General features: G+C 37.6%; 2 protein-coding genes across 4 annotated transcripts in view; both read left to right on the top strand.

Moving 5' to 3' along the window:
* mpripb (myosin phosphatase Rho interacting protein b) overlaps nucleotides 1–8285 on the top strand; it is a 57346-nt gene extending 49061 nt beyond the window's left edge. For all 3 annotated transcript variants that reach the window (XM_089121742.1, XM_039653683.2, XM_039653685.2), the window contains 5 exons: nucleotides 901–1011; nucleotides 1093–1179; nucleotides 3204–3366; nucleotides 4157–4242; nucleotides 7657–8285. In XM_089121742.1, coding sequence (XP_088977868.1) covers nucleotides 901–1011; nucleotides 1093–1179; nucleotides 3204–3366; nucleotides 4157–4242; nucleotides 7657–7728 — 519 coding nt within the window. In that variant the 3' untranslated portion in view covers nucleotides 7729–8285. The remainder of the gene's footprint in view (nucleotides 1–900; nucleotides 1012–1092; nucleotides 1180–3203; nucleotides 3367–4156; nucleotides 4243–7656) is intronic.
* Nucleotides 8286–8809: 524 nt separating this feature from the next.
* Nucleotides 8810–15227, top strand: LOC120464362 (uncharacterized; the record flags this gene model as incomplete). The annotated part of the gene is given in 2 exon segments (XM_039653778.2): nucleotides 8810–8992; nucleotides 11336–15227. A coding segment is annotated over 1 exon segment (3887 nt), but the record flags the coding sequence as incomplete, so codon positions are not given.
* Nucleotides 15228–16736: the final 1509 nt, after the last annotated feature.

Below are 16736 nucleotides of genomic sequence, written 5' to 3' on the forward strand. Positions count from 1 at the left end.
TTTATGATGGATAGATACGCTTTTATGATGGACAGATGCACTTTTATGATGGATAGATGCGCTTTTATGATGGACAGATGCGCTTTTATGATGGATAGATGCACTTTTATGATGGACAGATGCGCTTTTATGATGGATAGATGCGCTTTTATGATGGATAGATGCGCTTTTATGATGGATGTTATGATATGATGTTTAATGGTACAAGACATTAGGAGAATATGAGATACGGATGAGCGTCACATTACATTGCTAAAAATCATTTAGTAGCCGATCCTCGCCTTGATTTTGAGTGAATAAATCAAATAGTATAAAATACATTTCAGAGAAAGTTTTTCTTAATCATTTCCACTGGACAAACAATATTTTTAATATATGCTTTATACTTTTAATGGAAACAGATTGTGCAATTTTTGATCATTATTTACATGTAAATATTTCCTCAGATCACGAGTTCTGCTATTATCATTAAATAGCAAACATTGAAACGGGAAGAGTGTTTGAATGCTTCGCATCCAATGCAAATATTTCTATTGATTCGAATATAAAAATTGTATCTTCTCTGTGATGATTTGATGTCATTTAAGTGCTTTACTTCATTAATGAGAATTGCATTTTTAATCTAAATGTGTATATCAGATATAAAACTGTTTAAATCATTCTTTAATGTATTTAAACTGTTTTTCTGATTAGGACTCGTAATGAATATTAAAGTGTTTTTGCTTCATCAGTCCCTCAGATCTCCATCGGAGTCGCCTCTAATGTTCGTACGCATGATCAGATGTACTTACACATTCTCCCGTCACGCGTGTGTTTATAAACCACAGCTCGTACGGCGCAGCGGTTATGAACGAGACCCCTGGTGCACTGTTGCTCAAGCTGTTTGTGTGTGTTTTGAAGGAGTTGAACAATCGCCTGGCCGCTGAGATCACGAAGATGCGGTCGATGGCGAGTGAGGACGGTGGAGACGCGGGCGGAGGCATGCAGGGGAAGGAGCTGTACGAGCTCGAGGTCGGGCGCTTACCTTCACATCCACAGCTTTTCCCACGCCATCTTCCTGGAGAATGAATACCTCATGCTTGTGTTTCACAGGTAATGCTGAGGGTGAAGGAGTCGGAAGTGCAGTATCTGAAGCAGGAGATCAACTCTCTAAAAGATGAGCTGCAGACTGCCCAAAGAGTGAGTGCTGCGCCTGCGCATTTATTCACATGGATGCATTTATATATAAAATAAATATTTTACAAAATATTTTTTGCTATAAATTGAAAGCTATATATCTAACCAAGTTGTGTTCCAAATTTAAATTTGATATCACAAAAATTGAAGTTCCCATGAGATTTTGATTAGGCGTTATACCAAAAATAGCCACCGGGTGCCATTGAATTCCATTGAATTTAAAGGCCGAAATACGTGAGGTTTATCTGTTTTTAAAACTATTTTTGTGAAGACTTTATTTTAACTAGACTTAACCTGTTGCAAGACCCTCCTTTAAAATCTGCCCATTATTTTTAATGGTATTTTAATGTTTATGTAAACAAAAAGTGCATATTGATGCTAATTTTATTTATTTGCTGGGTTTCGACATACATTTGGCAAATTGATTTCATAATAATCATGAAATTAGTTTTTCATGCCATTTCAACTATAATTGTGTTTTTACAGTATAAAATGGAGAGTACAAATTTCTATACTTTCTGTAAATGTTATTTTCTCTGATGCTCTTACACACACACACACTAAATCTCTGTTAGGCTATTAATATGCTGTTTTGTAATGTAAATAAGTATGAAATGAAAACTATTCTATTTGAGAGCAAGTTTTTTTTAACCTATTTTCATTTTAGGCTCTTAGGCCCTTTTGGACATCTGGCACGTTGTTGGGTGTGGAAGGTTACTAATAATATTGCTTTACCTGTAAATTAAATTAATGCTTTTTCGATTACTGAATTCATTGAAATAAAATATTTTTTTTTTATTTTAATTTTTGGTAATGCGTCATGTATGTCTTAAATTTCAACGTTTATGGTCTTAAAATGTCTTAAAAAGGTCTTAAATTTGAGTTACTGGAACCTGCAGAAACCCTGTGTTTGATAAGTGAGATCTCTGATTGTAGTCCTTGAAAGCCAAAAAAGTAGGGCATGAAAGTCCTGGATTTTAATTGTACAGAATCTGTACGAACCCTAATATTAAATGTGGAGTAATGTTCTTGGTCTGTCCATCATGTGATGGGCATTGCAGAATTAAATGCCAGATACAGTTTATTGTGTGACCAAAAATCGAATAATAACCCCCCAAAAGCAGGACTTTTAATTATAAAACCAGGACTCTTATTTTGAAATGTCAGTGCTTTACCACTAAGAGCCACACATTTAAAAAGATAAGCGAGATCAAATATGCATCGTACAACCATCTACAATATAAACACCATGAAGTAAACATTATCATAATTCATCAACTGTCTATTAGCATAAACGCACTTCAATATTTATTCATTGATTGCAAATTCAAAAGCCTTTTGAAGTTTAATAATCACGTTAGGATCGCAAATCCTGGTCATTTTTTGTAAGATGGACCCGGAGAAACTGACGACAATCAAACGTTTATTTTTAAAACAATTTTATAGACTTGAAGACCTATATACAAAATTGAAAAACAAAAACGTAATTTTATTTTAACATTTAAATTAGGGCTGTGCAAAAATTAATTGCGATTAATCGCATCCAAAATAAAAGTCTGTGTTTACATAATATATTTGTGTGTGCTGTATATAATTATTTTGTATATACATACCTATGCATGCATGTATATATTTAAGAATTATTTGTGCTTAGATTATGTATTTTTATATATATATATATATATATATATATATATATGCAGAATTTATATTATATAAATATAAATATTTTATATATGAATAACACATTTTCTTAAATATATATACATGCATGTGTGTGTATTTATATACACAAAATAATTATATACAGCACACACAAATATACTATGTAAACACAGACTTTTATTTTGGATGCGATTAATCGCAATTAATTTTTGCACAGCCTTAATTTAAACACCACAATCTGTTTTTGTCCCCCAATTTAAGAAAGACCTCGATTAAAATGAGCATTGGAGATATGAATGTCCTTACTGTGATCATGAGGAACCCAGAGCTGGATTAATGACCTGCGCCACCTCTCGTCACAGGATAAAAAATATGCAACGGATAAATACAAGGACATCTACACGGAGCTGAGCATCGTCCGGGCCAAAGCGGAGCGCGACCTGTGCCGCCTGCGCGAGCAGCTCCAGCTGGCCCACAATGCACTGGGGGAGCCGGCGCTGGAGGACGTGGAGCACGCCGGTTACGGTACGCCCCGTGTTCGTTACAATTACTGTCTATCAAATTACTGTGAGGGATTACTCTGTGTGTGTGTGTGTGTGTGTGTGTGTGTGTGTGTGTGTGATTTAGTGGCTAAATCGTACGACCTCGCTCGTACAAATTAAAACACGTGAGATGTCATGAGATTGGACTGGTATAAAAACTAGAACAGTTCTAGTTGGTTTAAAATCAAAATGTTAATAAGTGTGTTTATTATAACGGTAACACTTTACTATAAGGTTCATTAGTTAACATTAGTAAATGCATTAACTAACATGAACTAACCATGAGCAATGCATTAGTTACAGTGTTTATTAATCTTTGTTAATGTTAGTTAATACAAATCCAGCTGTTCATTGTGCGTTCATGTTAGTTCACAGTCCATTAACTAATGTTAACTAATACAACCTTTGATTTTAATAACGTATTAGTAAATGTTGGAATTAATATTAACTAAGATTAATAAATGCTGAAGAAGTATTGTTCACATACTGTACATGTTAACTAATGTAGTTAACTAATGAACCTTATTGTAAACCTTCTCCCTTTAAATAATTTAAGCAGAATTCATGCAACTATATAGTATTTATTTGCCAGAATTAAGAGCAGTTTCATTTCTATTGTATTATTCAGTTACTTTTTAGAAAGACTAATTAGTACAATAATCTAATTACACTGATGAAGATGTAATTGGTAACTAATTAACGTGTGCTACTAAGTTAGAAAAGCCACTGAATGCGCCGTGCTTATGAATCATCATAACTGTCTTTCCTTTCAGATATCATGAAGTCCAAGAGTAATCCTGATATTTTAAAGATGGCGGCGGCAGCAGCCAAGCGCTCCGAGCGCACCCTGAGGTCAAAGGTGAGTCTCCGACACCTGTGACGCCCGCCGGCTACAGCGAGATCCAGTTCAGGGGTTTTCAGTCCTCTAATGCCACAAACCCGTCTTCATGTTTAAATGCCAGCTAGACATTTTTATACTGACCCAATTAATACTAGAACATTTTAAATATTGTAGTGCTCTTATCTATTTTTATTACACTTTTAATATTAATTTGTATTAATTATTTTTAATTACACATTTATAATTTAATTAAATATTTATTTTATTCATGTATTAATGTCACATTTGTACTTTAGTTCATTTTTTATTTATTTTAATCTTTCTAGTGTTGATATATTTAAATTTTTTTTCTTATTTATTTATTTTTGCTGCTGCTTTTTACTTTCATCATTTCCACGACCCTCTTGCACTTTGTATTTCTTTATAATTATTTTTTATAATTAATTTACATTTATTTTTATGTATTTTATCAATTTATTATTACAACATTTTTATTTGACTCAAATATTTATTCTATTCATTTATTTAAATCAAATATACATTTTTGGATAAATTTATAGCACATTTTTTATAAAAGATTTATTTATTCTTATTTGTTTATTGATTATTATTGTGTGTGTTTGTGCGGGCGGGCTGAAGGCCCCTGAGCACTCGCTGCCCCCTGCTGACCCCTGCTGGCCGGCTCTTGAAGCACCTCCTGTAGTTGTGTGTAGTGTAGCTGTGTGTAGTTGTGCTTGTGTAACGCTGGTGAACTGAACTCTTTGTGTGCTGTGTTTTGTTGCGCAGGAGAAAGCCTGGTAGGTAGCGGTAAGACGCATGACTTTTGCACATTCCCCTCTCTAACACACAGTTCCGTGTGTGTGTGTGTGTGTGTGTGTGTGTGTGTGTGTGTGTGTTTCCTCCGTTTTCCCCTCTGTTCCCAGTCTGTGAGTCGTGACATGTCCTGGGACAGCTAAAGACTAAACCGAAGACCTTTTGACTTCTGATTTTAGGTAAATGTCCTTGAAAGGGAGCGAGCGATTAGATCAAACACGGCATCCTTTGTAAAGACCACTCTATACTGGCACAAACACATTTTATAAGTATATTATATTATTTTTTTTATTAAAAATGAACTTTATAGTACTGCACTGTGTATTATTTAGTTTTGTATATTATACTATATACAGATATGTTGTGTATGTATATATATATATATATATATGTGTGTGTGTATACAGATTAAAATAAACAATACAAATAATTATATATATGAAGAGTTCAGATGCAAAAGCCTCTAAATGCCATTTGAAATTTTCTTCTTTAATGATGGTTTTTGTCGAACTTGTATATTTAAGTTCAGTAATTTCACTTAAATAACAATTAATAGGTAATTATCATTGCCATTTAAGTGAAATCACTGAACTTAAATATACAAGCTTGACAAAAATCATCATTAAAGAAGAAAATTTCAAATGGCATTTAGAGGTTTTTGCATCTGAACTCTTCATATATATATATATATATCATATTTTTATTTATTTAACTTTAATAATTAATTTGTATCTGTTTTTCATTATTTATTTATTTTAGTAAATCATTAGTATATATTTTTTTCTTTATCTGAACTATATATCAACTATATTTTTAACTTTTAAATGTTTAATTTAACATTTGAATATATTTGTATTATTTATTAATTAATTAACAAAGTAGTCTGAACCTATGTTATTCCTTTATATAAATTTATTTATATTAATGTTTCACCTTATGTATTTACATTTTTTATGTAACTTTTTAAATCTATTTTAATTATTTATTTTATTAATATAAAATCTATTTAAATCTAATATTTATGTTATTCCTTTATATCAAAATTGTATTCATTTTTCGGTGTTAATGCAGTGTAAAAAGCATTCATGTGCTGACAAACAAACAGAGCGCTTTATCTTTCCCATCATGCATGCGGGCGATCCCGAAGGGCTGTTCACGTCATCTCACGGGTTCATGTTTCTGGCGGAGAGAGGTCAAGGGTCACGGCATGTGTGTGTTTGAGGCTCACGGGTTCATTTTTCCGGCAGAGAGAGGTCAAGGGTCACAGCATGTGTGTGTGTTCGGGGTTCACGGGTGGCACGAGTTTTCAGATGCAATAATAAATGTTATCGGTAATGTTTGATACTGACTCGCCTGTACGGATTACACAATCAGAGAATATTAATTTCCCACTTGAATCTGTTCGTTCAAATGGAAAAAACGTCAAGCTTTCTATAGACACATTTCTCATCTCATGTGTGTGAAGCGAGTTTACGCTGAGTTTCGGTTCATTTATGATGCGCTCCAGTTCGAGATGGGCAGAAAGCGCCGTTATTTTACACGTTTTGTTGTTATTGTGAGTTTACAGAAATAAGAGTAGACCCTTTAGTCTTATGAGCAAAAATGATGAAGTATTTAAAGTTAAACGCAAGCGATGTAATAATGCAGTAACACTAGACACACACTAATAATACACACTTGTCGAGTTAAAGTGTCTGATTAACTGATGTTAGCATATTTGATGTCGATGATGTTTGGCTAACGATCTGTCCGTCACACTTTCAGGTTTTTACTCGCGTCTGAGCGAGTGACATAATCGTCTTCTAGTCGACTAGCGGTCACTAGGGCTGGGTAATAAATATCGATTTCTCGATATTAATCGATTCTCATTTTTACGAACCGATATCGATTGTTAAATCTCAAGAATCGATTAGTCATCCTGTTTCATTTGAATGAATGGATCATTGTATCGTGGCTGCGCGCATCCAAAAAAATCGCAATAATCTTTGTCGATATGAAACAGTCTCAATTTTCAAATTACGTCCATTTTCTTTAGAAATTCAAAAACATAAATAGTGTTTTGGCGCTGTGGCGTGAGATCGTGAGCATTTTGCTAAATATATACACCATATTATGTGCATTATAATCTTAATGTTCTTCAATATTTAATGCATATTTGAATAAATGGCAAGTTTTTATGACATCCACCATTTAAATGTTTATATTTCATATAATCTTCTTATTATAAAAATAAATAAAGGTGTAATTTAAGTGTTTGTATAGCTACAAAACAGTTCATTATTACCTTCATATTAGGCTAATGAAGCCTATAGGCTACAACTAGACTCATAGTTTACAGCATTAGTTCAGAGATTTGATTTCCTTGAGAAAAATTGCCATTTATTGGAACTGATATCCAAAATAATCAATATTGAATCGAATCGAAATCGAATCGAATTGTGAAATTTGTCTCAATACCCAGCCCTAGCGGTCACATGACCTATAAAAAGCATGAATAATACGTCAACAATCATGTTTTTAGTTTGGGTTGCATTGGAATGTGCCTTTTATTGACATGCAGAAACTGAAACACGAATCTGTTTGTGTGTGTGTGTGTGTGTGTGTGTGTTTGCTCCCCAGAGTCTGAGAGAAGGACTGACGGCGGAACAGAGACTCCACTTGTTCGACAACAAGGACACGAAGGACTTCTGAGCCGCCGGCTGCACGCTAATAACACACCGTATTTTAGCCCAGTAATTAATCACTTAGAGACACACTGATCACAGCCTATATTAAACATGGTATGAGTTTGAGTTGTACGTCTATAGTCTGCACTTCAGTTACTGTGACGCTTCGTTGTGTTGGTTTCCATCGCCATGTCTTAATGTAAATACTTTGTTTTTAATGAAGCATCCATCATGCGTACACTAAACACGACTGTGTGAGCTACTGTTTTAACTCTTTAGTGTGTGTGTGGAGTAAGTCGCCGCGTAACGACTCGAGCGCTCGCATTATTAACTCTGAAGGACCAATAACGACTGTCGGACACACTAAAGTATGAGCACGTGTCGTGAGTTGATCGGGAGTTGTCGTGTTTCCTCAAGCTGATTAAGTCTGTAGTGTTGGTTCAGTGGCAGTCCTTTGTATTTATTTAAATATTATGAATTTTTTGTCTCACATTTCCATTCATCTATACATTATTGTAAATATACTGCAAATGTACACGAACTGACGACAGGTTTATTAGCAATAAATATTTTTGCACCCTCTTTCTCATGTGATTAATGTGTCCATTATTTATCTTGCATTATTATGATTATTGCAAGTCATCTATTTGTATGTGTGTAAATAATGACGATGTTATGACAATCGGGGCTCTCGGTTAATTACAATTGAGCAAATTGATTCCATGATGTGTCAATTAATCAGGTTTGGCTGAGAAATTATTCCCAAAAGTTTATTTGTGTGTGTGTGAGTGAGTGAGTGAGTGAGTGAGAGAGAGAGATTGTGTTTGTGTTTCTGTGATCGAGTGTGTGTATACCCAATACAGTCATGCTTTTGTAAATCTTAGTTATGCTAAAAGTCTAATGAATGACATATTAATTCATATTTGAGATAAAAAAGATAGATAGAAAGTCATTTTTAACATGATTAGCATGTCATTTTTGATTTTATCTCATAATTATGCATGATTTGTTTTCTCCCGTGGCGTAAATGCCTTCCATATTGAATGAACTTTTGTCGCATTATAATCACATCGAGCTCGAAGTCCCCTGGACTCAGTACACCAGTCCCATAACGCTGCGCATGCGCAGTGGCGCATCATGACTGACAGCGGCGCAGCCTCAACTAAAGTATGAGAAGCTCTAGTTTCATGCGTTATTCAGTCCGAAATCAAACACACTCTGTCTGAAGGCTGAAGGAGTGTGTGTAGTGTTAGTGTGATGGAGTTTACACTGCTGTGTTGAAGAAACGGGTGAGTCTGCTGCACGCGCTCTCTTTGTTTCACTCGCGGCGCGTTATAACGCGAGGCTATGAGCGCGTTCGTAGCGTCTAATCTATGATCGACTCATCAAGGTTTCAATCGGTTTCATTACGACACGCGTTTGTTGGGTGCGTTTTTAAATCGTCGGCAGGCTATATGTTAGCGCGAATGCTAACATCATGCTATGCTAACGTTAGCATAACACGGAAAAGCGGCACACAATCACAGTCGCAGTGAAGCAGGACTGACAAACTGAATAAAATAACAGATCCAAATCTTAAAAAACCCATTAAAGCGCTTCAATGTGTGTGGATTCAATAAAGCAATTAATTTATAAGGCCTCATCGTGAGATTACAGGTTTACAACAAATACGGGATTACGATATAGTATTATGAAGTATCATAAGTTACACTGACCTGAACGTTACAGAAAGTAATTCGTGGTATTCTTTCTTTGAAATAGTGTGTAAATATTTCGACAAAGTACTATGGTGATACTTCACAGTGGTATGTAATATATTAACCCTTGGTATTCAGCTAACAGGACAAAGCTCAATAAATCTAACTTAACTTTTTAGTATTATTATGAAATGAATACTATATTTTGTTTCAGAAAAAAAGTTTTTCTTTAATATTTTGTAATTTGAGGGGATTTCGTGGTACTAGACTAAATTTACATCTTAATTATGCACTATTTATTTCTATATAAAATACAAATATTTAATGTTATTTCAAATTAACAGTGTTTAAGTTATACTTTCATTTAGTGTTGCATTTGGATATATATACACACACAAATACATAGTTGTTGTTGTTGTTGTTTTTTTTACATGTGTGTTCATACAAAGGCAGGTTTTTCCCATTCTCATGAAGTAATAATGTAAAAAAAAGTCAAAACATAATTTGGTAATGTGGTATATTAAGATACATGACTTCTGTAAAGTGCAACACGTTACTTTATTATTCCTGCTTGTCTTTTCTAAGCAATGCTCTTCAATGCACAAAAGCTCTTGCATAATATTTCCACTGTTGTGCAAACGTCACCAACACTGCTCGCATAAATGTGATGAAATTAAAAACCGATGTCTTCGGCATATCACCAACTGTGGGGAGTCTAACTGATCTTTGTTTTTGTTTTTTAATATTATTGTTATTATCATTTATATTTTTAAAATCATGACAAATTTAATGACACGATATAAACAGTAATGCATTTAAGATTTGCTTAAATACTTTATATTATGTTAGTATTTTGCGTATGCAGAAAAAGTAGGATGTGCTAAAGATTCATCATTTAATATATCGCTGACAATTTTTCATTATTATTATTATCATCAACTCTTTTATTATTATATTAGATTTTGCGTTTTATTGTTGTGAAACACATTGGTCAAATTGAATTGTTTTTAAAGAGATGGTTCACCCAAAAATCATCATTCTGTCATCTGTCATTCTGTCATATGTTGTTCAAGACTTTCACTCATCTTAGGTACACAAATGAATATATTTTAAATGAAATTGATAGTCTATTTAACCAAATTTCTGATTCAAACATTCACAGAGAGATGGTAAAATGAATCCAGATGAATCGGGCGGTTTAATCCAAGTCTTCTGAAGAGACTTGATCACTTTATATGATGAACTGATTTAATTTAGATTTTTTCATATATAAGCACAGAGCCCCCAAGTATGATGAACGGAAGTCCAATAGTACTTAACCAGTTCATATAGATTATTTTATGAATAGACTTTGAATATAGGGATAGAAATCTCTCAAATTTCATTTGTGTTCCAGAGGTGAACAAAAGTCTCATGGGTTTGGATGCACGATATATATCGGCCACCATATCGGTATCAGCCGATATATGATAATTTTTAATGTTAGCGTTATCGGCCTGATAAGAAGATTTTGCCTATATATTAAAGCTGATAAATATTGTATTATGGCACTTCAGATGTGCGCTGTTCAACATGATGGTTTTGAATTGGTTGAAATATGATTGGAATCACTTCAAGAAGGAAAATAGAGTTAAGTGCAACATATTGTCATATAGGCTACATCAAAGTATAATAAGAAAATAATTATAATTGAATGATTGGGACTTGTTTTTGTAATCAGGCTCTCAAAAATTGTATAAAAAAAATTGGATTTAGATTTAACGGCCAAAATATCGGTTATCGGCTTTCAAATTAAAGAATTATCGGTTATCGGTCAATTTTCATATCATGCATCCCTATTTGGAATGACATGAAGGTGAGTAAATGATGACAAAATTTTATTTTTGGGTGAACTATCCCTTCAAATAAATCTGACAGTCCTGTTTCTTTTCCCAGTTGATATGGAAGAACCTCCCAGCAACTCCGATGGTTTACAGCCTCAGGATCTGTCTGTCCTTCCCAACATCTTCGATCTGACGCGGAACAGAGAGGAATGCCTGTTAAAAGCGAATCCCATCGATGCCTTGCGTGTCGTGCAGACGCCGGGCTGGTTCGTCAATCCTGGGACTAGCAATGGGACGATTCTTCCCGAGAATGACTCTGATTCGCTTCCTACAGAGCAGATCCAACCGGACGATGCTTTTTCCAACACGACTGTCATGCTATCGTACCTGAGCCGGTCGCATGTCTTTTCAGAGCATTCCCCGGTTTACGGGGTGCCTTCGGCGTTCCTTCGTGCCTATGATCCCGGGAAAGACGCGGGAGACACGGGACTCCCGGTGGATGTGGATCAACACCTTCTCCAGCAAGTTTCCGTTCCAGTTGGATTAGCATCTTGTGAGCAGTTCGGCTTCATGTCGCCGGCTCAAGTTGTAGAGAATGTAGCGGCGTTCTGCTATCTTCAACAACCTCCGGATATGGAAAACTTAGCTTTGGAAACGCTCAAGTCTTTACAAGCCAATCCTGGCGAGTGCAAGTTTCCCATCAGCGTAGACGAACTTCAGAATGGAGCTGCTAATGCCCTGTGGAACGTCGGACCCTTCGAGGGAGGGTTCCCGGAGGGCAACTGCACGAATCCAGAGGGATTATGTCCGAACGCAAACCCGGAGCTCGTCTTTCTCATCTCCAGATCCAAGGAGCCGGTCATTTTACCAAACGAACCGGGAGCCGCGAGCTTCGCTGTGTCGTTAAACCAAAACTTCATTGGTCCATTAGATCCCGAATCAACTTCAGGAGAGCAAATGGAAAACGTCTTCACTGATCCCGAATCTTCATCAATAAACCAAATGGAGAATGTGTTCACTGATCCCGAATCTTCTTCAGGAGAGCGAATGGAGAACGTGTCCACTGATCCCGAATCTTCTTCAGGAGAGCGAATGGAGAATATGTTCACTGATCCCAAATCTTTTTCAGGAGAGCAAATGGAGAACACATTGATTGATACTGAATCTTCTTCAGGAGAGCAAGTGCAGAACTTGTTCACCGATCCCGAATCTTCTTCAGTAGAGCAAATGGAGAACATGTTGACCGATCCCGAATCAACTTCAGGGGAGCAAAAGGAGAACGTGTTCACTGATCCCGAATCAACTTCAGGAGAGCAAATGGAGAACTTGTTCACCGATCCCGAATCAACTTCAGGGGAGCAAAAGGAGAACGTGTTCACTGATCCCGAATCAACTTCAGGAGAGCAAATGGAGAACATGTTGACCGATCCCGAATCAACTTCAGGGGAGCAAAAGGAGAACGTGTTCACTGATCCCGAATCAACTTCAGGAGAGCAAATGGAGAACGTGTTCACTGATCCCGAATCAACTTCAGGAGAGCAAATGGAGAACATGTTGACCGATCCCGAATCAACTTCAGGGGAGCAAAAGGAGAACGTGTTCACTGATCCCGAATCAACTTCAGGAGAGCAAATGGAGAACGTGTTCACTGATCCCGAATCAACTTCAGGAGAGCAAATGGAGAACATGTTGACCGATCCCGAATCAACTTCAGGGGAGCAAAAGGAGAACGTGTTCACTGATCCCGAATCAACTTCAGGGGAGCAAAAGGAGAACGTGTTCACTGATCCCGAATCAACTTCAGGAGAGCAAATGGAGAACATGTTGACCGATCCCGAATCAACTTCAGGGGAGCAAAAGGAGAACGTGTTCACTGATCCCGAATCAACTTCAGGAGAGCAAATGGAGAACGTGTTCACTGATCCCGAATCAACTTCAGGAGAGCAAATGGAGAACATGTTGACCGATCCCGAATCAACTTCAGGGGAGCAAAAGGAGAACGTGTTCACTGATCCCGAATCAACTTCAGGAGAGCAAATGGAGAACGTGTTCACTGATCCCGAATCAACTTCAGGAGAGCAAATGGAGAACGTGTTTACTGATCCCGAATCAACTTCAGGAGAGCAAATGGAGAACTTGTTCACCGATCCCGAATCAACTTCAGGAGAGCAAATGGAGAACTTGTTCACTGATCCCGAATCAACTTCAGGAGAGCAAATGGAGAACGTGTTTACTGATCCCGAATCAACTTCAGGAGAGCAAATGGAGAACGTGCTCACTGATCCCGAATCAACTTCAGGAGAGCAAATGGAGAACTTGTTCACTGATCCCGAATCAACTTCAGGAGAGCAAATGGAGAACTTGTTCACTGATCCCGAATCAACTTCAGGAGAGCAAATGGAGAACGTGCTCACTGATCCCGAATCAACTTCAGGAGAGCAAATGGAGAACGTGTTCACTGATCCCGAATCAACTTCAGGAGAGCAAATGGAGAACTTGTTCACTGATCCCGAATCAACTTCAGGAGAGCAAATGGAGAACGTGCTCACTGATCCCGAATCAACTTCAGGAGAGCAAATGGAGAACGTGTTCACTGATCCTGAATCAACTTCAGGAGAGCAAATGGAGAACGTGCTCACTGATCCTGAATCAACTTCAGGAGAGCAAATGGAGAACGTGTTCACTGATCCCGAATCAACTTCAGGAGAGCAAATGGAGAACGTGTTGACGAGCGGAGAAGCCGTTGATGGGAAGCAAAAGCAAGAAAAGGAGTCTGATCTCACAACAGAATTGTCCTGCTACAAATCAACCGAGTCCATCAATGGTGAATCTGCAGATCAAACACACATGGATGCGTTCAAAACAAGCAATGGTTTGTCTTCGCCACTCGCCACCAAGAAGACCTTCGAGAGGAAACAACTTCCTCCGAGAGCCCGGAGAGGCATAAGGATGGGAGCCATTGTTCAAAACATCCAACCCATGAGGTATAAATCGAGCCGCGTACGTGCAATAAAACCTCAGGCGAGGAAGTCCAAGGAAAACAAGTCCTCCACTTTGTTGGAAAGGATGCATGATGATGCCAAAGAACAGACGGTATCGCATTTACAGAAAGAACGAACAGAAATCAGACGCTCACGTAGATGCCAAGAAAGATCTTCCTCATCTTCTGCAAAGACTTTAGATGTATTTTACCAATCAGCAAAGAAAAAGCCAAGAAACTGTCATTCCGTACCAATCAGTCACCCTGAAATCCCACAAAAAGAAACGACCGCTCACAAACGTCCAACTTCTGCAAAAAAATCTCATGCTAGCAAACGGAAACGAAAGAAACACAAAAGTAAAGTCGACCACACGTCCTTTTTCCAACCGCAGGAACCCGAGATTAAACTCAAATGTCTGAACTGCAAGGAAGAGAAGAAGGAGGTTCGGGATGAGAGCTTTTCGCCGTATGTGCGCGTGCATCTCAAGGACTTTCCCACCTGTACGGTTGTGAACGAACCAGAGAACAAGCGTGGGAAGCGTTCGGCATCTGCTGGGATTGTTTCTGGAATGATGCCTGCAAATCCCGGACTGCAGTACGGTCGAGTTTGCGCGGAAGGCTCGCGGAATGACGTGTTAGTTTGCTGTCTCTGCGGGGGATCGTCGAACGCAAACGACCTCGGAGACTTGCATGGGCCGTATTTCCCTGAAGGCTACAAATCGGCCTCCAAGGTCATTCCCAATCCATTAGAGGAGGAGGATAATAGTGACTCGGATCCGGCTTCTAGAGGCAATTGGACAAACTCTTTCCACGAGTCGAGATGGAACGAGCCGTGTACTAGTCCAACAGCGAAGAAACCTAAGATGGATGCCGCCACTGATTGGTTTAGCCCTCCTGTGGTTCCTCTTGACGCTAACGAACACTGGCTCCATCAGGACTGTGCCGTATGGGCCGCCGGCGTATTTCTGGTTCGGGGTAAACTCTACGGGCTGGAGAAAGCCGTCAGGTTGGCGAAAGTGTCGGTAAGATTTCAGATACACGGATTCTTTAAACGAATAGTTCACCCAAAAATGAAAATTAGCCCATGATTTACTCACCCTTGCCCCTTTTCCACCAAAGCATTTTGAGAGCCGGTTCGGAGCCGGTTCAGAGCCGGTGCCTGCGCGCGAACCAGTTCTTTGTATTTCGACAGCCAAAGAACCGGTTCTCGGCCGGGAAAACTGGTTCCAAAGCGGCACCAACTCTTTGCTGGACTAGAACCGTTCTTTTAGCACGTCATGTTTACTTCGGGGGCTGGGGCGGGTTTAGATGAGTTCTAAACATATTTTCTGACCATCGCAGAAACACGCAAGCGTTTTTATTTATTTTCTTTTTTTATTTGAAACATAAGCAAAGAAGAAAACTGTCACGATATAGAACAAATAAATGGAAAGAAAAATGACACAAGACAGGGACATAACTTATCAGAAAAGATTACATATCAAACGAAAAGATTAAAAGACTTACATATTTCAATTGTTTTTAAAGTTTTCTTGGTACACGAGTTAGAGATAATCCCAAAGCAATGTACTTGCGAGCGTTTCTAGCGACGTGCACAGTGACGTAACGACGTCGTTCCCTGGGCGCTCTAGTCAGTGGAAAAACAAACAGGTTCTGAACGGGTTCGCAAGTTAAACCAACTCCGAACCAACTTTGAACCAGCACCAGTTCCGAACCAGTTCAGTTTTTTGATGGAAAAGGGGTACCTGAAGTCATCCTAGGTGTATATGAAATTCTTCTTCAGACGAATACAATCGGAGTTATATTAAAAAATGCGTTGGCTCTTCCAAGCTTTATAATGGAAGTCAATTGGTATATTTTTTTAAGTCCATCAAAGCGCATCTAATCATGATTTAAAGTGCTCCTCAGGCCCCGGGTAGTTATTAAAGGCCTTCTGAAGTGAAAGTGCTATGCATTTGTGTAGGAAAAATATCCATATTTAAAACTTATAGACTAAAATAACTAGCTTCTGTCAGATGGCCTATATAAATCGACTTACACCACAAGAGTAACACTTGACAATGTATGGTGTTGGAATAGCGTAAGCTTTGACGCCTCTCGCGGTTCAAACAAACAGGTCTGGGCAACCGCGTTCGTCTTTATGTTGTGCATCAAGTTCAAGGGTTACTCTTTCGCTTTTTAGTCGATAAAGTATTAAATGTGGATATTTTTCTTTTTTAAAGATTTCTTTTTTTTTGGTGTTTTTCTTTTATTGGGATAGGACAGTAGCTAGACAGGAAATGATGGAATGGACAGATGCACTTTTATGGACAGATGTACTTTTATGATGGATAGATGCACTTTTATGGACAGATGTACTTTTATGATGGATAGATGCACTTTTATGATGGACAGATGTACTTTTATGATGGATAGATGCACTTTTATGGACAGATGTACTTTTATGATGGACAGATGCACTTTTATGATGGACAGATGCACTTTTATGATGGACAGATGCACTTTTATGATGGATAGATGCACTTTTATGGAC

Source organism: Pimephales promelas, chromosome 17, assembly GCF_988280905.1.
Source record: "Pimephales promelas chromosome 17, fPimPro1.hap1.1, whole genome shotgun sequence".
Lineage (NCBI taxonomy): Eukaryota > Metazoa > Chordata > Actinopteri > Cypriniformes > Leuciscidae > Pimephales > Pimephales promelas.